Genomic DNA, 21,756 nt, shown 5'->3' with positions numbered 1-21,756 from the left:
CTTGGTTCAAAACTCAGCTCCCACTCTAACCAGCGTTGTGACTTTGGACAAGTTATTTTACCTCTCTGAGGCTCACTTTCTCTCTCTATAAAACGGGAATAATAGTATGTCTTACCTCTTCGCATTTTTTGGAAGAATTACCGGAGACACCACATAAAAAAGCCTGTCCTAAGACATGACACGATAATAAGGGCTGATAAGTCTCTAGCAAGTCTCTAGCAATGGAGGAGGCCTCCTTGATGCTTTTCAAGTTCTGTTTTACCTGCGAAATAGCTCTGGATCCTAATCACTTGGACGAAGCTCATATCATTTCTTAGTTGGACTCCTATAAAGTCTTCGGCGAAAGTTCCTCTCTACTCACTCTTGCCTCCTCTGGTCCATTCTCACAGCAGCCAAAATTCTCTTTCCAGACGCAAATCTCTTACACTTAGGATTGCCTGCCTTTGTTGAACAACACCCCTCCCCGCCCTCGCCCTCACGCCCCCCCAGGCTTCCTTTTACTTCCAGAATACAGATTACCTTTCTTACTGTCTCACCCGGCTTTACAGCCCCTCGCCCCTCCTCTCCGGCCTCACCTCCTACCCGGTTCCCATGCTGCAGCCACGCTGGCCTCCGTGAGTCTCTCTTTCCCGCGGGGTCCCGGCCCTGCCCCGGCCTCTCACAGGCTCTTCTGTCTGCCTGCAACACTCTTCCGTCCCTTCTCTGCCTGACCACCCCCTTACACATCTTTCAGTCCGCTGCCTCTAACGGCAGTCTCACATTTGTCTGTGAAACGGAGTAAAGCCAGTCTCCTCTCCAGTAAATATTTGAGGCACGGATGGGTGAAGGACTGTTGGCTCCTTAGCCCACAGAACTTCAGAGAAGCACGTGGTGCTGCAGGCTCAATGACAGAAATCTGACGTCCCGCGTTCCAGCCTGACCCTCCCACTGAAGAACTGAGTTGTATGGTGGGGCTCCGAGAGCTCGGAACCACAGTGCACTTGTTGGTAATTCTACAATGTGAGGAGAGGCAAGTCGGAGGACAGTCTTTATTTTGCATTCGCCTTTGCACGTCTTAGCAGAGAATAAGGAAATAAAGACTGCGCAGGTCTCGTGTTGAATTTAAAGGTTTTAGCACACATTTTTATACCAACGGTGTCCCCTCTGTTCCTGGGAAACAGTCATCTATTCACTGCTCGAGCTTTTTCTCTCGATACTACGGGTGACGGTCGAGAGGCATTTTAACGATTCATTCCGGGTGTTCCCCAGGTCAGAGAGCGAAAGAAGAGGGAAGAGGACTAGAGGCTAACGCGTGTTTAGGGCCGGGTCTAGATGCGAGACGAGCGTTTTAGAGTTTTACGTAAACAGGAGCGTAGAACTTCATGCGAACCGTTCTTACCCTTTTCAGTTTGCGGATAAAGAGCGTTAACAGGAGCCAGAAGAGGGTTGCGGCCACACAGGTGCACGTCAGAGTGATTAGCTCCAGGTTAGACTTGTCCGAGGTTCCTGGAGGGAGGAAAACAAGACGGTCCTCAACAAGCACCATCAAACTGAGGGTCTTTGTGATTCTACAGAACAGGTCCAAATGCCTAAATGGTTCGCCATGGCGCATGCAGCCTGGCGGCTCAAGGGTTGGTCTCTGGGACGGGTCTCCCCTCACTGGTCTCGAGTCCAGCAGGGCGCATGATATTTCACCATCCTAAGCTCACGCAGAAATTAAAGGGAGTTTCAGAAATTCTGGGGCTGAGCTCGCAAACGTCGTAATCCCAGAAATAGCTACTTCAAAATCCGAGGAGAAATTAAAGAACGGTTTTTTTTAATGTTTATGTTTGAGAGACACAGAATGCGAACGGGAGAGACACAGGAGAGAGGGAGACACAGAATCCGAAGCGGGCTCCAGGCTCCGAGCTGTCAGCACAGAGCCCGACGCGGGGCTCGAACCCACAAGCTGTGAGATCATGACCTGAGCCAGAGTCAGACGCTCAACCGACTGAGCCACCCAGGCGCCCCCCGAGGAGAAATTTTTAAGAAGGAAAAAAATTAAGGCGGGAACAAAAGCCCATTAAAGTGCTAAATCTGGAATATGTGAGCTCTTCCTCATGAGTTTTAGAGGAAATTCGAAAGAAAAATACCTAAGAATAAAAACGACACAAAAGGCCTCCTCTGGGACTCACAAAATTCTTCTACTTTGATTTGAAAAATAAAAATAAAACTCAAGGACCATCACCATTGCCTGCTCGCTCCTTTTGGAACAGCCGGCCAACTGGCCCACCTCCTGCTCCTTGCTTCTGGCTCTGTCTCTGACCTTCGAGACAGCAGCCAGCCTGCAGGGGCTGCAGCAAGAAGGGGGTTCTTCCCAAGCACCTCATTTCCCGGAATCACGCAGAGATCTAAAGCTGAGCAGTTCCTCCAGCACCAGACGAGAAAAGACCCAAAGTGTTCAAGAGAAGCCTCCAGAGAGGAAGGTCTTTGGGATCTGTAAAGGAATGCCCCAGTGGGGCCAGAACAGGGGTCCCCTACTTACTGGTTCCAGGGGACAATTTCCCATGAATTTCAAAGGACTGCCTTTGAACCTCATTACAAGGAGGCAGAGGCTTAGTATTAAGCTAGGGAAGAACAAATGGAACTCACTCTTTTTAGAAACAATGATGTGACTGGTATCATTTTTTTAAGTTTATGTATTTAATTTGAGAGACACAGAGACAGTGCCAGCGGGGGAGGGGCAGAGAGAGGGAGAGAGAGAATCCCAAGCAGGCTCCACACTGTCCGCACAGAGCCTGAGGGGGGGCCCGAACTCACAAACCGCGAGATCCTATGACCTGAGCCGAAACCAAGAGTCGGATGCTTAACCGACTGAGCCACCCAGGCGCCCCAATGAATGGTATCATTTATTGAGCACCTACTATATGCCAAGCCCTTACAACCACCCTGAGGAGTAGGTAGCAATAATATCCTTGTTTCCTAGATGAGGGATTCATCATGTGGGCTCTTTGTTTCGATTCAACAAGGAGGTCCTGAATCCTACTGGAGGCGACATTCCATCTGGAGGCAACGGGAAGGTGAGCAAGAGAAAGGTGTCACTCTCCCGGAGCTCATCACTCGCAACCCAACCAAGACTTAGGGCCAATACAGGGGCGCCTGGGTGGCTCAGTCGGTCAAGCATCCGACTTCGGCTCAGGTCACGATCTCGTGGTTCATGAGTTCGAGCCCCGCGTCGGGCTCTGGGCTGACAGCTCGGAGCCTGGAGCCTGTTTCGGACTCTGTGTCTCCCTCTCTCTCTCTGCCCCTCCCCCGTTCACGCTCTGTCTCTCTCTGTCTCAAAAATAAATAAACGTTAAAAAAAAAAAAAAGACTTAAGGCCAATACGAAGACACGGAGTAAGAGTTTCAAGGGTGGAGGAAATCTAGTGCTCTTTGGAAGAGGCGACATTGAAGTGGGTGGTGGCCCACGGAGACGAGGCGGGGAGGGCCTACAGGCAGAGGGGCTGGCATGAGTGGAGACCCAAAACTGGGACATGAGGGGGCAGAGCAGGCAGCATAAGGCAAGGACAGGTCAGGACCAGCCCGCAGAGAGTTCGAGCGTCGGCGTGCAGGGTTTAAACTACAAGCCGCATGCAGGCAGCTAGAGCCGGTGAAATATCTGTGAAGAACAGAAAACACACGAGCTAGAAACCCGAGCCGTTTCCTTCTCCCCTCTTATCCATCCAGCCACCGAGCACATGCACTTCCTGCCACAGTCCCCGCTGGGCAAACCTTTAAGTCTAGAGGGGAAATCCACATTCTCTCCCCGTCCAGGCCAACACAAAGTCCTGCCGGCTCTCCTCCCGTGGCTCAGGAAATTGTCACCTCCTGTCCTGCCCCGCTATCACTGCCTACATCGAGGCCCCGCCAGCTGTCACCTGGACCGCAGCACTGGCTTCCTGACCAGGCTCTCCTCCACTCTGGGCCAGCGTGATCTCGCCTCTGTGTAAATTCCATCACCACCACCTCTGCTCCCCACAGCCGTGGGGATAAAAATCCACATCCCTGGGTCCTTCGTGCCCAACCCCGCCTATCTCTTCAGCTTCGTCCCCTGCTGCTCTCCCACTTGCTCCGTTCACATCAAAACATTTGTAGGTTCTCACACCTCCCAGCCCTTTCTGCACCTCCGCGCTTCGGCACTCTGTTTCTCTACCAGAACGGCGGCTTCTGGGGGCTGCGGCCACCTCCTCGTCGTCTTTATACGCACCCCCCCCCCATCGGACTGGGTGAGCGAGGAGATAAATTATGATTGGCTTTGAGTCCAAAGCGTCTCATGAAGCTTTCAGAGGGTTCAAGGTCAAATTCCTGTTCGTGCGTATTAATCCAAGAAACCCACGGAACACCACCTACGTGGCACTCTCTGTTCTAGATACTAGTATGTGGTGGTGGATGAAAGGCATGGATGGTCTAGAGCTCACAGTCTGAACAGATAAATACGTTCAACGTTCCGAGCGGAGGAGCAGAGGGTAGGACCGGGGTTCTCTCGTTCGCTGCTATGTCTCTGGTGTTTAGAAGGGGGCCTGGCCCCCAGTAGGCATCCTGAGAATACTGGGTGAGTGCAAGAATGAGTTTGGCTCAACGATGCCAAGCTTTGTTGGCCTGTGGCTAAGTTTCCCCAAACCTCATGAGAATGAGAACAGCCTCCTTGAAGAAGTTTCAAAGTATGATAAGCTTTTCTCTTCGTACGCAGCCTCTCGATGGGAATATTGTAAGCTCGAGTTAATAGGAGTTTGGATTTCCTCCCCCATGTGAAAGGTCGAATGCTGCCTTGCTGTATTCACACGCACACACACACACACACACACACACACACACACACACACAGCCTGAGACCTGCTCAGGCCTCAGTGGCCTTTGGCTGTTGGAGATGCTGATAGCATCTTGAGACACAGTACTGTCCGCCTAAAAGCTCTGCAGATGCCTCCTGCTTGGAATGCCCTGGGAGAGGCCCCCTCCCACTGTGGGAACTTTCCCACTGCATTCCACGGGGCAGGAAGTTGACCCCCAAAGCAATTCCACAGCCCTTACTCAGGCAAAATTCCTTTCAGTGGGACCCAATGTGCTCGGGTGCATTTACACATTTCAAGAACCAACTCATTAAAAAACATCCTCAAGATGAACACTTATTACAGGAGAAAGGTCTATTTAACATTCTATGACTGCTTACTGAAAACCAAGAATTTAACCAGATACGATGTAGTATCTGTGCTCGATCTCTGTCGCTCTTGATAGCTCAATCTCAGGCTGTGTTTGCAAAGTAACCATTAGGAGAGCCTTAGGTTGAGTAGACAGACTTCAAGTCAGCATCATCCCTTCCTATACAGCTCTTGGATATTTTCTCAGAGGTCAAACATCCACACGCTGGCCTGGCGGGACCCAGCTTCAACTTGCTGGTGACAGCTGATGAGCTCAGCCCATGAAACGGCCCAGCTGTACATGGCAGGGGAAAGGAGGCCAGAGGAAACGTGGGTGGGATTTGACAACAACTAGGAGTTAGCACTGGGTCTCAGGGACGTTCCTGTCACATGGGGTGTGTGAAAGCCAGCATCAGGGCACGCTGCGAGCTTGTTTTACATGGGATATTGACAAGAATGGGGCCAATCTGAAGAGTTAGGAAGACGGCACTTCTAGCTTACAGACTCCGCTAACCCTGGGGCACAGAGTGTTCCATGTCAGTTACCTTTCAAGCTTCAGACCATCCCTCTCGGGACAGGAAGGGGGGACGCCAGCCAGGGGATGCACTGGTTCCTGGGGGGTGAGGTACCTCGTCCAGAGGCTGTGCGCCTGCTGAGTCCCGCTGCCTTGCCCTGCGCCTTTCTGATGGTGGCGGCTGTTCACGCTGCACGGGGCCGTGACTTTGTCTTGTGGCGGTGTCACGCCGACCCTGACACGTGGCACGGTGTGGTGCCAGGCTGCCGGAATCAACAGGCAGCAGGGCCAGGGCACTCGACTCGCACCACAGCGAGCACCGGTGGTCCTTCCCAGGAGGTTAGCCGAACTCCCTAAGCAGAAGACCAGGGCCTCCGGCTCAGGGACCTGCCTTGACTTGAGACAGGACAAGTTCTACCTGGAAAGGGCAGGAAGCAAGCAGCTATGTCTTCGACCCAGGACCCTAGGCCCCGGCTTGCTCGTCCTTCAAATGCGGGGTCACAACAGGACCCTGGCTCACAGGTGAAATGTATGAACCTAGTAGGGGCTATTTTTTTTTTAACGTTTATTTATTTTGAGAGCGAGAGAGAATCCCAAGCCGGCTCCATGCCGTCAACGCAGAGCCCGACTTGGGGCGCGATCCCACGAACAGTGAGATCACGACCCGAGCCCAAATCAGAAGTCAGACACTTTCCGACTGAGCCACCCAGGTGCCCTGAGGGCTATTCTTTTGAAGGTTCTCCCCCACTCCCCCCGTCCCAGCACTCCCTTTTCCTTCTTTAAAACATCCTTATCTTCTGGGCTTCAAGTACTATACGAGATGATTTCATTTTCATCCAAACCTATTGCATACATCACAGTTTTTTTTCCCCTAAAACTAGTCAGACTTTGACCCAAATAGCGATCATTTTCTGCAGACAACCGAGTCACGACCTTCCCTGAGAAATTCGCCTCGTACCTGCCAGGGTGGCTTAGAAGTTGTTCTCTGGTTCTATCGTTATTTTTAGAAAACTGTTTATGTGGGTTTTTTGCCCATGAAGCTCTTAAGACATCAAGAGAAGGGTGTGTTTTGTGTTCATTTGCATCTCCAGCACCGGCCCAGTGGAAATCTCAATAAATATTTCTCTATGGATGAAAAGAAAATTGATCAGACATACGTCGACCTGATTCTCCACGTGAGCTGAGCAAACAGTGCTACCCCAATAACCCAGCTAATTTCTCTAAGGCTAATTGGACTAATAAAATTGGCTTTCATACTATTTATAAAGCTTTTGAGAAATCTTTGGACACCAATTTGGAACCTCTCTTAAGGACGGAGTGACATGGAAAGACTATTCAAATTAAACTTTCGGAAGTGAGCTTTCAAGGATAGTTCTAGGTAAAAGATATTTAAGATTGCCATCACGTGCCTTCAGCTCGACGACACATTTTTAGGAAAGCTAGTAAAGCTAAACTCCTTAGGCCACAGAGGAATTTTGTGGTCTGGAACACCATTTGGGTGACTCACTGGTTAAGTGTTGGAAGACTGTAATGCAGAAAGTTTTGTTGAAGTTAATGTGGTTTAACATGTTAACAAACAGCAACGTTAGCTAATATTTAAAAAGCTTCTATTATATGGCAGATAGTGTTCTAAGTGTGTTAATCCTTACACCCCAGTAAGGCTGGTGTACCATTACTAATGTCTGTTTTGCAGATGAACATACGGAAGCATCAGGAAGGTAAGTAATTGGCCCAAGGGCACACGCTCAGGAGGGGTGATGACCGGGCTTCACGCGGGGGGTCCTCTCCTGCCTTCCAACCCAGAGGCAGTAGAGCGGAATGGTTCTGCCCCACACGTCCAGTGCTCAGCTCCACCCCTCCTAGCTTCGTAACCCTGAACCAAGTACTAAATCCTTCTGTGCTTCAGATTCTTGTCCACCAATGGGAAAAAAAAAATCCCCACTGGGTTGTCACCAAAGTTAGCTAGACTAACGCATGTTCAATGAGCAGAAGATACCATGGCTGAATTCCATCACCATATTTTGAATTCCTGATCAAGGCCAGCTTGATGTCATTGTTTAGACTCAAGTACGAAGGCATGCACATCCTGTCCTCTGGCTCTCCTGTGTGAAATCAGTGAGTAGAGAGTTCATGTCTCCATTGCCAGCGTTGGTCTCTCCTCGGGAACCCTTCTAAATTGCCAACACCCAGGAGAACAGTAACATCAATCACCAACATCTTCATGTGAATTAGTTTATCACATCCTTCCTAGTGCCAGGCTAGCTGGGGGGGGGGGGGGGGGTGGGAGTGAATTTGGGGCAGGATTCAGGAAGAGAGGAGCCAAAGCAGAGGACCGTCCAGCCTCAGAGGAGTGTCAAAAAGAAACGAGACCCAAAGGCTGGCCTGGCCAAGGGGGATAAAAGGGAGGCACTGCATACCTGAGATAATTTTGAGCTTTTCCTATTCTGTACTCTCAGAATTTATTAAGGAACACAGCGTATGTTTCCTGCTGTGTGGGTCCTTTCCTGAAATGTGTTAATGTGCAATCATTATGGCATAACATTTACAGATCTCACCTCTGATGCCTTTCCATTTAGACTGCAGGACCCTGAGGCAGTCCTTTGGTGCTTTCCATGATTTTCCTATCCAGCCGTCGTCCCCAAAAGAATGTCTAACGTGGAATTTTCTCCTGTGTAATTATAAGGGCTACTGAAACCGTACTTCAATAGCAAGGCTTAAATCTGTTATCGGAATGTATTTACACACACGTTGTGGTTCTTACTTGCAATAATAATTCTAAAGTCGAGTTTATCTTAAGTCCTTGGGTGAAAACGTGCCCCGCTTTCATTGAAACGGTCCCACTGCGTTCCATGGGCTCTTGAGTGCTATGTCAATTTCAGAAATTATTTTGGTTACTGACAGTTTTGTGTTGTTGTTTTTAATGTTAGAACTTCCCCTCTGAGAGTTCCACGTGTGCTCCTGGACCGTCCAAAGCAAACAAGACCTGGGATTATTTAAAGAAGCTTCTTTGACTCCACAGTCCACTCATCCTTTTCAGATACAAAAATAACACATTGTTTTATCTATGAGTATAAGAATCCCTTTTCAAGGGAAATAAAAGAGCAGACGGTTTCCTTCCTGGCTAATTCGCGAACCTCTTCAAATCTGTTAAACACAGCCGCAGACACAACTCATTTGCTCGGTTTCATTGCCTAAACCCCACCTGACAAGATAGGTCAGCTTGCAGGGTCTGCGTGCATATTTTAGGAAATCAAGTCTGAAGCTAGGGAACGTTTCACAGCCACCAGAGAGCCAGGATCTAATTTCAGTGATAAAATTAGTGAGCAGGTCCGGCATCGAGCTATTCTGAAGAGCATCCGGGGACCAACTTTTCATTCGGTGAGCCTCGAGGGCTTCCACTCAAGATATGGCATCTGACTAATAAGATTCACTCAAGAGCCACTTTTTAGGAATCTCCTTATCCAAAATTATGTATGGAGCTGAAACCTACCTCCTGACACATCACCACCACCTCCCTTCCTTGGTTCTGGGTATCTTTTCTGGTGTACCAAAGAATGAGTTAGAAAGTCTCCCCGGGGGTGAAGCTTGTTAAACATTTACGGAAAACAATAATATCGCCCCTTAGTTTTTAAAAAAAAATTTTTTTCTTAATGTTTTTATTTATTTTTGAGACAGAGAGAGACAGAGCATGAGCAGGGAAGGGGCAGAGAGAGAGGGAGACACAGAATTGGAAGCAGGCTCCAGGCTCCATCAGCCCAGAGCCTGACGCGGGGCTCGAACTCACGGACCGCGAGATCGTGACCTGAGCCGAAGTCGGACGCTCAACCGACTGAGCCACCCAGGCGCCCCATTGCCCCTTAGTTTTTAGACTAACAATCCTCATTTCCTTACACTGCTCTATCGTTACCCTATTAGGATACGGTCCCATTTATGTTACACTCCTCTTATGAACAGGTACAGTGTTTCAGGTAGTTTGATGACCGCTTAATCAGGCCATCTGTTTTTAGGGGAGAGGGGAGTTTTGCCGTCACTCCGAGAGCAGGGGGCGGGGGAGATTACAAAAGAGAGCAAGGAAGAAGGCAGAAAAACATGAAAAGCAGACACAAGAACTCAAAGAGCACGGCAGCCGGGGACAGTGACGGGTGAAAAGAAAGAGCCACGTATGCCAAGTCTGTAGGCACCTCGTAAACGTGATCATTTCCCCAGGCGCTACTGAAGATCAACGCCACATCAGGGAAAAGAGGTCATGAGTCAAAAGTACCAGTTCTTCAGAAAACGCAGCGGGCTGGCCACCAGGAACGAGGTAAAATCACCTAGACTTTGTTGTTGCCAAGGGACACAACGTAGAAGGTGCACTGTTGCCTCATAGCTCACTGCCCCGTTCACCTTGCCAATCCGACGTCCTCCGAGGCTTCCTTTCGACCCCGGCTCGCTACCCATGTCCCTTCTTGCCTCTGCGACCTCCCTGAGCTCTGATTAGCGGCCCCGGGTGGTGTATTGGCTGCAAACTAGCGCTTCGACTTCACCCCGGGGAGGAGCTCAAAGTGCCTATTGATCCGGCTCTAATGGTTTCCGTGTGCACCTTAATCTCCTTCCAGCTAGGTTTTCAAGGCCCCCGGAGGGGAGGGGAGATGGCTTACACTTCCTTACGCTGCCCAGCCCTGGGCACATAAATACGTTGCTGAGTTACCGGCGAACTGGGATTGGCTTAAGTCTATTGCCAGATATTGCAATATATATATATATATATATATATATATATATATATATATATATATCCAGAAATTGCAAGATATTGACGTATGTCTCTTTTCAGACATTCAGTGGTGGTTTTCTACGTGGATCAACCCGCGGATACATTTTTCAGACGCTCTGGGATAGAGGAGTGAACGATACGCTGTGGTAAGCACCGCGTCAAAGGTATACGTCAAGTGCTCTGGGAGCACAGAGGGAGATGATGGTAAGGCAGGAGGACCCTTCCTCTCCCCCTGTAGCAAGAGCAGAAGTGAGCTGTCCGGATGAGTGGGGCTGTCCGGGGGAGAATGAGGCGGGAAGGAAGGCCATGGAGATTAAAGGAAGATGCTGTGGGCAGGCAGATGAGGGACAGCGGATCTGCAGGGGGTTCCGGGCAGGTGCACGGCTGGGGAGCTCAAGTGTGAAGGGAGGGATGAGCCACGAGGCTGCAGGAGGCCAGGAAGGACCTGGATGAGGATAACAGGCCATCAGGAACCACTACATATTTGAAGCAGGGGAGTCATCTGTCATAAGATTAGTCATTCAAAAGGATCACGGTAGGGGTGCCTCGGTGGCTCAGTCGGTTGAGTATCCGACTCCGGCTCAGGTCATGATCTCGAGGTTTGGGAGTCTGAGCCCCGTATCAGGCTGGCTGCTGTCAGCGCAGAGCCCGCTTCAGATCTCTCTCTCAAAAATAAAAAAAATACAGAAAATAAAATAAAATAAAAAAGATCCTCTAGAATTGGAAGACGATCGAAGGAGAGAGAAGTAGGTAGGCTGCCTGGGAGGCTGAGAGATGACGTCGGGAGAGGACAGGGTCAGGACCTCCGTAGCGGCAGCTGACGTGGGCAACTGTCTCCCCTTTCCTCAGAAGCAAATGACCCAGGCCGATGGAAACGTGTAGAAATGATCAGTGGCAGCCAGATTCTTAATGCTGTCTGGCTTTCCAGAGGAGCGTGTAGTGGGAAAAGGAATCACTGCAGGAAATGAGAACCAGGTAGAGAGACCCCCAAATAACAGGACGTAATGGAAAAAGTCCAACAGCTCGATTTTAGGCCAAGGCCTCGAGGACAAGTCCCTGCGGCACATCAGGGGTGGGAAGCCCGGAGGGAGGGTGGCAATGTTCCACAGCTACGGGACACGGACCCCGGTCAGCCTCACCGTGCGTGTGTCATGTGACTTTGGGCAAATAACTTAACCCTCTGGACTGCCCATCTTCCCGTCTGTAGACTGAAGATAATACTGGTTACTTCTTTGGATTCTTACGGCGCTCATGGGATCAGGGATGCCCGTTACGTAGCAACGTCTGCATAGAAAGATAACCGAATAAAGCCTCCTGCTAAGTGCTGGGCACGGGCGTGGGGTACAAAAGTATGTCAGACCCCACTCCCACCTCACAAGGTCTACAGTTCAGTAGGGAAGACAGGCCTATGGACGCCTAATTAACCCCCAAAGGCAGAATACAGGAAGTACTGATGAGAAGATTCAAGAACCATGGAGAGCGAGGGCAGAGAAGAGGGTGGGTATCCGAGTCAGCTGTTGATCCTGGAGGACGCTGCTGAGTACAAAGTATCTAATCTACACCGGACACGGCAGAGAAGGAGCATCAGGCTGCCACGGGGAGGGCGCCCGGACAAAAGACATTCTGGGCTGTGTTCACATGGGGCCGCCCTCAGCAGTGGGTGTGAGTCAGGCTCTCTGATGGCCAGAGTGCGGGCTCCTAGGCCAGCCTGGGAGCCTCCACGGTGCCATGGCTCCGCCTGTGGGCAGAAAAAGCCTCCCAGCAGGGGGGACTACTCCCAGAGGGCAGACTTGTGACAAATAGGAGGCGGGTGGTCGTGACTGTGGGCAGAAGAAACGCACAGATGCCTTGAAGCGACGTGGCTTCCGGGAAACCCAGATCAGCCTGGCAGAAAAGGCGAAGGGAAGGGAAGGAAAGTCTCTGTGGAGACCTACAAACTTGTGTCAATATCCCTCCGGGCAAGGCCTTCTCCCAAGCCATCGGCTGCCCGGCCGTTGGGTCAGATGCCAGCCCCGGTTCCCTGGTAGAGGCAGAGGAGAGTAGGGACGCACGGCAGGAGGGCGTGTATGGGGCTGGGGCGCACGTGAGAAGAACCCGGCTTTCATGCTCGTCTGCCCTCACTTGGCTACAGGACGAAGGTCAGTCATTTCACTCCTGCCTGGGGCTTCATAACTGCTCTGTTGTCAGCACAGGGGGGGAAAAGCCCTCTGGACTGCGGAGCGGGCACCTCCTTGCCCTCTGTGGCCACCCCTGTCTCAGATCTGTGGCCCTCCCTGGCCTGACACAGTTACTCCCCGACGGCCACATCTGGAGTCCTTGTTTAAAAGTAAATGAAAGGTCCTTTGAAGAGGGAGGTGTTCTCTCCAGGGGTAAGCAGACGAGTCGAAAGAATACTCTGAGACGAGGATTATTTGGGAGAGAAACAGGACCATTACTGTAACTATCTGGGGGATGGTACTCTCCACTTTTCCTGGAAGTATAGATTTGTGGGAGCGTGGTTTTGGGATTTTTCAGGAGACTGTCTAAAATCATCTACTCGTTGGGGCACCTGGGGGGCTCAGCCATTACAGTGTTGGACTCTTGATTTCAGCTCAGGTCATGATCCCATGGTTCGTGGGTTCGAGCCCCGAGTCGGACTCAGGGCTGACAGCATGGAGCCTGCCTGTGGGCTTTTCTCTCTCTTTCCGCCCCTCCCCCACGCGTATGAATGCGCGCACGCTCTCTCTCTCTCTCTCTCTCTCAAAATAAACTCAAAAAAATAAACTAAATAAAATCCTCTCCTCATAAAAGAATGGGGACGATGCTCTGTTTTAAAGGAGTCTGAATTCTCAGAATTATAATCTTTAAGCCATGTAAGTTTCCAGGGCGGAAGAACTGATCTATTTCCCCTGCCAGGAGTATTTCCATAGTCTGAGGTCTCCCGGGAAGCCTGGAAACAGAGTCCCCAACAAATTGCATCTTTTCATGTAAACCTCAATAGGCCATAGATATTTAGGTCCAAGGAGGTGTCAATTTGATATTTTATGATGCTGTAAATGTTATGTTTTGCATGACTTCTGGCATCGGAGGACTGCAATTGCCGACTAAACTGGTTTCCAAATGGGAGCCACATGGCCACAGCCCCGAGTAGGATTAGGCCGCTTTGGATTTTGCTGCTCAGCGAACTATCTGAGGCCTCCGAAGAGGAAGCACTTGGAATATTTTTCTCAAATGTGGTCTGTTTTTTTATGTGTTGCTTCTCCCTGATAATATTTTGCAGCCTACTTCGTGTTAAAAAAAAAAAAACCCAGCTTACGAAGACACTCAGAAGAGAGGCGTGTAGATGTCTCACTCGTGGGAATCGGAAAAGGCGAAAGAACGAACTGTGGGTTTTCCCCTCTACCTACACCCCTCTTCCTCCTTGGGTTTCTTTGTCACAGGTGTGGCCACCGCAGTCACTCTCTATGGGTCAATGCCGTCCCTCGGGCGGCAGCTGGCTTTCCTCTCTTCTGGGAACTACTTCCCTGCAGAGACCGTGTTTGGGTGGCCGGCCAGTGTCTTCCCCTTCTGCCTTGCCAGGCCACCCAGCAGGTCCCTTCCCGGAGTGACAGGGGAGGGGCGAGGAGGTCAGGGAAAGGAACAGGCTGGGGCGGCAGCGGGAGACCGGGAGGTGGAAAGTTGAACAGGGACACAGCCGTCTGAGCTGGTTCTCGTTGCTTTCTGAAGCCGGTTTACCTTGAACAGTGAGGTATGCCGAGCTTTCCACGGACCCCTTCTGGTTGGTGGCTCTGCAGTGATATGCACCTTCGTCGTCTTCTGTGACTCTTTCAAGAAACAGCGTGCTGCTTCCCGGTCCTAAGATAATTCCTGAGGAGGGAGAGATGTTTACATTAGCGGGCCCGGGGGACAGACAAAAACAGCTACTTCTGTCGTACTACCCTTTGCCTATAGTTATGCGTTCAGACGGGGAAATCCGAGCTCTAGGCAACCTTGGGCCCGGCGGCCTGTTTGTGTTTTCTGGGTCCAGGCTTTTGAACAGCACCTTCACCATGCAGCAGAGCTCGGACACCACCCCCCCCTTCTGGAGGTGATGGGACCCAGGCCGTTCACCGTGTGGAGAGAAAAGAGGTGGGGCACCTTTCAAGAGCCAACGTCAAGGGCACAGCACATCCAATAATAACACCACTTACCGGGGGGCCTGCTGGGTGTTAGCACCGCGCGGGCCACTTCACATCCTGACATTTACAGCCAGCCCGCAGGGTCTTTGTGTCTCCATTTGACAAATGTGGAAACAGATTTGGCGAGGTGAACCCCTACCAAACACACATATATCATCCCTCCCCCCCCCACCCCCACCCCAGCAAACAGGAAGTGTTTCTTGAACGAGGACGAGTACATGTAGCCCAGCATACCCAATTAAACGCAAAGTCTGGGGTGGGAGGGAGACCAGTGAGAATCGGAATACACAGGAAGGCACCATGGAGGAACTGGGCCTTGAGCTGAGGTTTAAAGGATTAACAGGGGCCGCTGAAATCATGCTTGTTCTGAAATGGCGATACAGTGGGTCTGCCCAGGCTACAGGCTGTATTTTGTCAAATGGTTTACATTTCCCCTGATTAAGAGAGCCATCCAATAAGGAAAACGTGAGAAATACTGGAAAGCATAAAGAAAATGTAAAACAAACGTACAATCTTTCCTCCCAGCCATTTTCCCTTTATTCTTCTTAAAGTGCACTTTTTAACAACCGTTCGCCCGTTCGTGTGGTATTTTTGAGCCCCGACTACATACCAGCCGCCATTCTAGATCTGGCGATATCGGACTGAGCGAGACAAACGGACGCTTGCCTACAAAGGGCTCCGATTATGGTCTTAGAGAGTTACAAGTAAGTAATTTAAAGGAACGATAAAGTCCGTAAAGAAACTAAACCAGGTGAAGGGGACCATGGGTTATGGGGGGGGGGGGTTAGGGGAAGCTCTCTTGGGAGATGACATCTAAGCAGAGACCCGAGACCCGAAAGACGGCGAAAGACGAGCTATTTGGAGATCTGGAAGGGGTATCTGAGGCACATAGGGAGGAGGATCTCTAAAGTCCCCGGGGCAGCAGTGAGTTTCAGGGACACTGCAGACTTTAGCTGGCAAGCAGGACAGGGGAGGGTTCGCAAGGCCCGACCATGAATGAGCACAGGCCATGGTAAGAATTTAAGGTTTTGTTCTAAGCGCCGGAAAAAGCCACTGGAGGGTTATATCTAACTGCTCGTAACTATAAATAAGAGTGCAATTCACACATCTTTAGGCATAAAGATTACTCTCTATTTCGGATTGCTTCCTTAGGATACATTTTCAGAAACAGGCGTATTAGGTCAAGAGCTCGTGATTCTTACAACCGCACTGCCTTCCAAAAAGATTATACCCATTAACATGTCCACCAGCAGAGAAGAGGCTTTTATGTCTCTCCCGCCCGTGACGAGCGGGACCATCTAAAAAGATAAAATACAAAACACAAACCTTTGCTGGTTTGAAAGCGGACTTGGTAGCCATTTTTATTTGGAAAGCACCCGTCCGGGGTGCTTGACTAGAAAAAGCGAGTTCAGATTGAGGAGGGCTTTGAACCCCTGGCCAAGGAGTTTCCGTTTCGGTGTAGAAGGAAGAGAGGGGCTCACAGAGGTTTTTGAGCAGGGAAATGACCTAAGGAAAGCAATGTTTGAGGAAGTTTAGTCCAGAGGGAGAAGACGGGGTAGGCTGCCGCGGGGGAAAAGTGCCATCTGGAGTTCAGCGGATAATCCGGGCAAGGAACACGGGGCATCCAAATCCGGACGGAGGAACAGGAAGCAGAGAGGAAGACACGTAAACAGACACTCGGCAGAAGCAACCTGCACGAGTTACCCCCTCCTGGAGGCAGGAGTGGACAGAGAGGAGTGCGAGACGGTTCTGGTCTTCTAAGCCCAGGAAATGGGGGGTGGTGGGGTGGGGGGATGCGTGAGACTCTCCCCACAGCCTTGGCCTGTGAGTATGTCTCCCCATGGGTACGATGAGAATAATACCTGCTTTGCCTATTTTATGGTAGCGCCGTGAGGCCCAATGGAGATGACTGAAGTGAGAGTTCTGGAAAGGGGAAGACAGGGCACCTGTGGGAATCGCAGGAAGTCAGAGTGTGGCTGGAGCGTGGGCTACCAAGGGCGACGAGCATTCATGGCAGCAGCGGTCTCCGACTCATGAGTGTCACTGCAGCAGCCCTGACCTCCACCAACTTTCTGTCACCCCAGTCTTGGTTTGAGGCTAACACAACGAACAAATGAAGGCCCAAGACCTTGGGTGTCACTCGAGGAGACAGGGGCGTAGTTGCCAAGGTGAAAAGACAGTGTCAAGGATGCTGTGGAGCTAACGCCACTGGGCCGTTTCCTGTTTCAGCCGCGCGGAGGAGGTGACGGGGTGTCCCAAGCCACCCACCGGCCCTCACGCTACGCTCCGACGAGCGGCGCAGACATGGGAACATCAGCCGCGTTCTCACTCTCTGCTCTCGCTTGTTTCTTGCCCTTCTGGCCAACACAGGCCAGTTACTACCTCTACTAGGCTTCCTCATCCCCCAGATCTGCCCGCACTTACGCGTAGTCGTGTCCCCTGGTTTCTTTAACGCCTTAACCTTCATGCCGCTCACTTCACGCGACCCGGTCCCTACGATACAGATGCTGTTTATTCTACTGAGGAGCGCACCCTCTGCAAAGGGCTTTCTTTTTAGCTTTTTCATCGGGATCCGTTTCAAACATTTAAAAGTGCAGGAAAACTAGAACCCATGTGCCCACCACGAAGAGAGTCAGAGGTCAACTTTTGGCCATACTGGCTCCAGACCCCCTCCCCCCCTCTCTTTTTATACGAATACAATTCACCGATACCTTATCCCCTTCCCTCTCCTCTCTCCAGAGGCGTCGCTATCCTAAAGGTGGGGTGTTATCATTCTCAGGCATGTTTTTGTGCTTTTTCCACATAGGTATGTACCTCCGTAGAAGAGGTAATATTGTTTTGTGCCTTTAAAAATTCTAAATAAAAGGCACCATACAGTGGATGCCTTTTCTCAACTTTTCCTATTTAATGATGTTTTGATATTTATCCTGGTTGATGCATGTAGAATAGAGTTCATTGTTTTTCAAACGTTTATTTATTCTGAGTGAGAGAGCCCAAGAGGGCAAGTGGGCAGGAGAGGGTGGGGCAGAGAGAGATTGAGAGAGAGAGGGAGAGAGAGAGAGAATTCCAAGCAGACTACGCTATCCGTGCAGAGCTGGACGCGGGGCTCAAGCTCACGAACCATGAGATCGTGACCTGAGCTGAAACGAACGCTTAACCAACTGAGCCACCCAGGCGCCCCTGGAGTTCATTTTTAACTCATGTATAAAATTCATATTTAGCTCATCGTATACAAAAAAATACACTTTTCTGCCATAAGGTAGTTTTCGCTTTTTTGCTCCCATGAAGAAGGCTGCCAGCGCACCTGTCCCAGACAGTTGTACATGGTTATGCACACATCTCCTTGTGCTGGGTTATAGAGTACACCGATTTTCAACTCCACCAAGAATTACAGAATGTCTTCCAAAATACTACTGATTTATACTTTCACTAACACTAAGAGCTGCCCTTCCCCATACTTCCCGATACTTGGAGCTATCAGATGTTTTAATTGGGGGCAAAATGACGGGTGTGAGACGGCATCTCACGGCGGTGTTAACCTACATTTCTCTGATTACCAGGTAGGTGGAACATGGAGCATCATTTTCCATTTTTTTTTTTTTTTTTGGCCACGAAGGCTTCCTTTCCTGGGAATTACCTCTTCATGTCCCCCACCCGTTTTTCTATTAGCCTATTTGTCTTTTTCGCAGCGATTTTAGGTTCTCTATATGTTTTGGGTACTAATTCCTTATTGGTTAAATATGCTGCAAGGTCCCCCAACATTCTACGAACAGTCTTTGAAACTTTGTGAATTTTTAATACAAAAGTTTAAAAAATTCTAATGTAGTCAAATTTGTTAATATTCTCAATTATCCTTTGTGCTGCTTGTTCTATTTTATTTTTTATTTATTTTGAGAGAGAGACAGAGACCGTGAGCGGAGGAAGGACAGAGAGAGACACAAACACACAGAATCTGAAGCAGGCTCCAGGCTCTGAGCTGTCAGCACAGAGCCCGACTCGGGGCTCGAACTCATGAACCGTGAGATCATGACCTGAGCTGAAGTTGGATGTTCAACCGACTGAGCCCCCCAAGTGCCCCCTGTTGCTTGTTTTAAAAAGATATGCTTTTCTACACTGATATTAAAGCATTTCCCTTATATACTTTTTTCCAAAAATAAAATCTCTTAAGAAGATTTACTTAGAGATTTGCCTTTTTTCATTTAGGTCTTTAATCCATCTGGATTTTCTTTTGGGGGCGGTATGCGTGTGGTATAAGAATTTGATTTTTACCACATAAATAATCAGTTATTCCAGCATCATTTACTGAATAATCTATTCTTCTCCCACTGAGTTATGATAACAGTTCTGTCAAGATACTAAGTTTCCATATATCTGTGTTTCTGTTTTTAGGCTCTTTGTTCACAGTGACCCATTTATCCCACACAAGTTATGACTGCTTGATAAAATGCGTCTTGATATTTGCTACAGTGTGACCCCTTCTTCTTCATAATTATCTCAGCCCTTTACATGTCAATATGGATTTCAGTTTTAGCTGGTCGAATTCTGGGAGAAGTACTATTGGGATGTGGGTGGGGATTCCATTGAATTTATGTAATAATTGTGGGGAAAATTTGCATATTTATTTTTAGGTTGAAACAAATGAAATTGCCAATATTTTTGACCTACAAAAATGGCTCCAAAAAGGTTCCACTAATAATAAACATTCCCATCCAAGAATATAAAATATCTTTGGGTTGTTTGGGTATTCTTTTATGTCATCTGATAATTCCATGCTTTTCTCTTTAAATATCTTTTCGGTTACTTTTACTCCTAGATAGGTTGTAATTTTGTTGTGATGCAAAATGGTACTGGGTTCTCTGAAGGGTCACCATATATGAATTTTCTTGTTCCCCCTTGGGTGTGAATCATTAGAACGAACACGGAGAACTCACTTAGAAACATGATGTTCTACTTCGTGCTGTTGAGATAAGATAATTTAATTGTAGGCCTGCTTGCTTCTAGAGGGATCACCTAAGTAATTTCTGACCACTAAAAATAAAAATTCCTGTCAAAACACGATTTATTTCCCTTCGCTGAGAGAAGCTGTATCAGATTGGACGAACAGGGCACAGAGCAGGATTTGCAAGAGTAGATGTCTTCAGGGGCCGGGCGCATAACATAAATGAGTTGGGGATGAGATCATGGGAGAGGGACTGTGTCCCTCTGCGTTGTGTGGAGTGCTGAAGGACTGTCTCGCATCTAAAGGTGGAAGCATGAACTTCGCTCCAACCAGTTGGAATTGGGGAATTTGAGTCCAGTGTTGTCTTTTGAGTTTTAAAGAGAGAAATCTGGATTTTCGATGTTAAAGCTTATGATTTTTAAATGTCGGCAACCCAATCAACTTAAGTACATTTGCTGTGAGGGCCAACAGCAATGTATATGCTGCGTAGACTAGACACAGCTTTGACTCAGAGGATGTACGTGGGACGGCGCTATTATATTTAATGAAGCAAAGACCTCCATGATCTGGCTCCTGCCTATCTTCTTCCAGCTTCTGACCCTGCTACGTCCTTCAGCGTATCCTTGGTATGAGCCATACTGATCTGTTGGCAGTTCACGATAAGTCTCCATGACTTTGAATGGTAAGAGCCACCCAGTCACCCCAGTGAGCATTCATTTACTAATATTTAGCTCAAGGCTATCCCAGATCTTCTGAGGCACTCGAGCCCCTTCTCTATTACTCTGGTATCACCTTGCACATGCCTCTACTCCAACACTTAACATTTCGTAGTAAATTTGCTGACTTCCTTCCGTGCCCACGCCACTGCCTTATTCATTACCGAGCCCTCAGGGTCTAGCACTGTGCCAACAGATAGCAGACCCTCAGAATCCAAGGACACGGCCAAATAAACCAAGACCATGGAAAATGGAATTGAGGGGGTGAGAAAAGGCATGAGCTCTGCAGCGTTTGCTGAATATTATGAAGCCGAGGAAGGCAGTAGTTAACGCGGTCTCCCTGTGTGGCGGTATTGACTTACGACCTACGTACCCACCTCTCCCCGGGCTGTAAAGCTGTATGTCAGTTTTTATTATCTTAAGATTCAAAGAGCTGTAGATCCTAGAGCTTAGAAATGTAAACTCAGTTTCATAGGTCTGCTAGAGTAAAATTTTTACACGGAGTTGTTTTTCCAGGGACGTGTACTCCAAGGAAATCTGGTGACGGCACCCAGGGTAAGGGCTTGAAGCATCTACTATGTTGGCTGCTGCTGAGGGTTTTAGATCAGAGTTTGTGACGATGCTGGCCTATATATGTATCCAAGGGAGGCAGTCAGTTGAGCCTCCTACTCTTGATTTGGGCTCACGTCATGATCTCATGGTTTGGGAGTTCAAGCCCCGCATCGGGCTCTGCGCTGACAGCATGGAGCCTGCATGGGATTCTCTCTCTCTGCCCCTCCCACCTCTCTCTCTCTCTCAAAAAAAAAAAAAAAAATATATATATATATATATATATGCATATATATACATATATACATATATATACACACACACATATACATACATACACAACCCCTTCAGTTTTTAGTATTTTCAAGGGATTTTATAATTAATTTTCTTTCTTTCCTCGATACCATAAGGGGAAGGACAATCATGCCATTTTGTATATAAGCAGCACATTGTCCAGGGAAGGGCATGAAATAGAACTTTAACCCAATTTACCACTGAGTAGATGCATCTGTAGATCTTTTAAATTAACCTGTGTGACTACATCAGTGCATACCATGTGTTTTTCTCCTGGTGTTTACACAAAAATCTGACTCACTGTTTCCTAAATTGGCCGGCTGGTCTGATCAGTGACTCCTGTTTTGATGCTCAGCTGAGCGTCTTAACTTCTCACTGACAGAACATGTCCATCCAGTTTGGCCAAATTAATCGACATAATCAAAACTCTCTTCTTCAGCCGTCAAAGGCCTGTTCAGATGACACCTCCTCCATGAAGCCTCCTTGGGTCATGCCAATCAGGGGTGCTGATCGGCAGCGCATGGAATTTTATACCCTTCACATGGCGTACTTACAAATTGACTTGTACCCATTATGTGTAAGTTTTTCAAAGGTAAGGGTTAAGTTTCACCGTTTTCATTTTCTCTAGAGTATGACAAAGTGTCTGGCTCATGGAATAGGGAATTAATAGATGTTAGGTTTAATAAAATAAAAAGTA

At 48.8% G+C, this 21,756-nt stretch overlaps 1 protein-coding gene across 1 annotated transcript in view; it reads right to left on the bottom strand.

Moving 5' to 3' along the window:
* The window catches only part of FLT1 (fms related receptor tyrosine kinase 1), a 176,805-nt gene that overhangs the window by 39,353 nt on the left and 115,696 nt on the right, over nucleotides 1-21,756 (bottom strand). Inside the window, exons 16-17 of the mRNA XM_086714524.1 lie at nucleotides 14,119-14,250; nucleotides 1,379-1,485 (exon numbers count right to left, since the gene is read on the bottom strand). Coding sequence (XP_086570650.1) covers nucleotides 1,379-1,485; nucleotides 14,119-14,250 — 239 coding nt within the window. The remainder of the gene's footprint in view (nucleotides 1-1,378; nucleotides 1,486-14,118; nucleotides 14,251-21,756) is intronic.

Source organism: Puma concolor, chromosome A1 (assembly GCF_028749965.1).
Source record: "Puma concolor isolate L17-30 chromosome A1, mPumCon1.1.hap2, whole genome shotgun sequence".
Classification (NCBI taxonomy): domain Eukaryota; kingdom Metazoa; phylum Chordata; class Mammalia; order Carnivora; family Felidae; genus Puma; species Puma concolor.
Note: the sequence above shows the minus strand (reverse complement) of the source record. Positions and strands in the feature narration are given on the sequence as shown.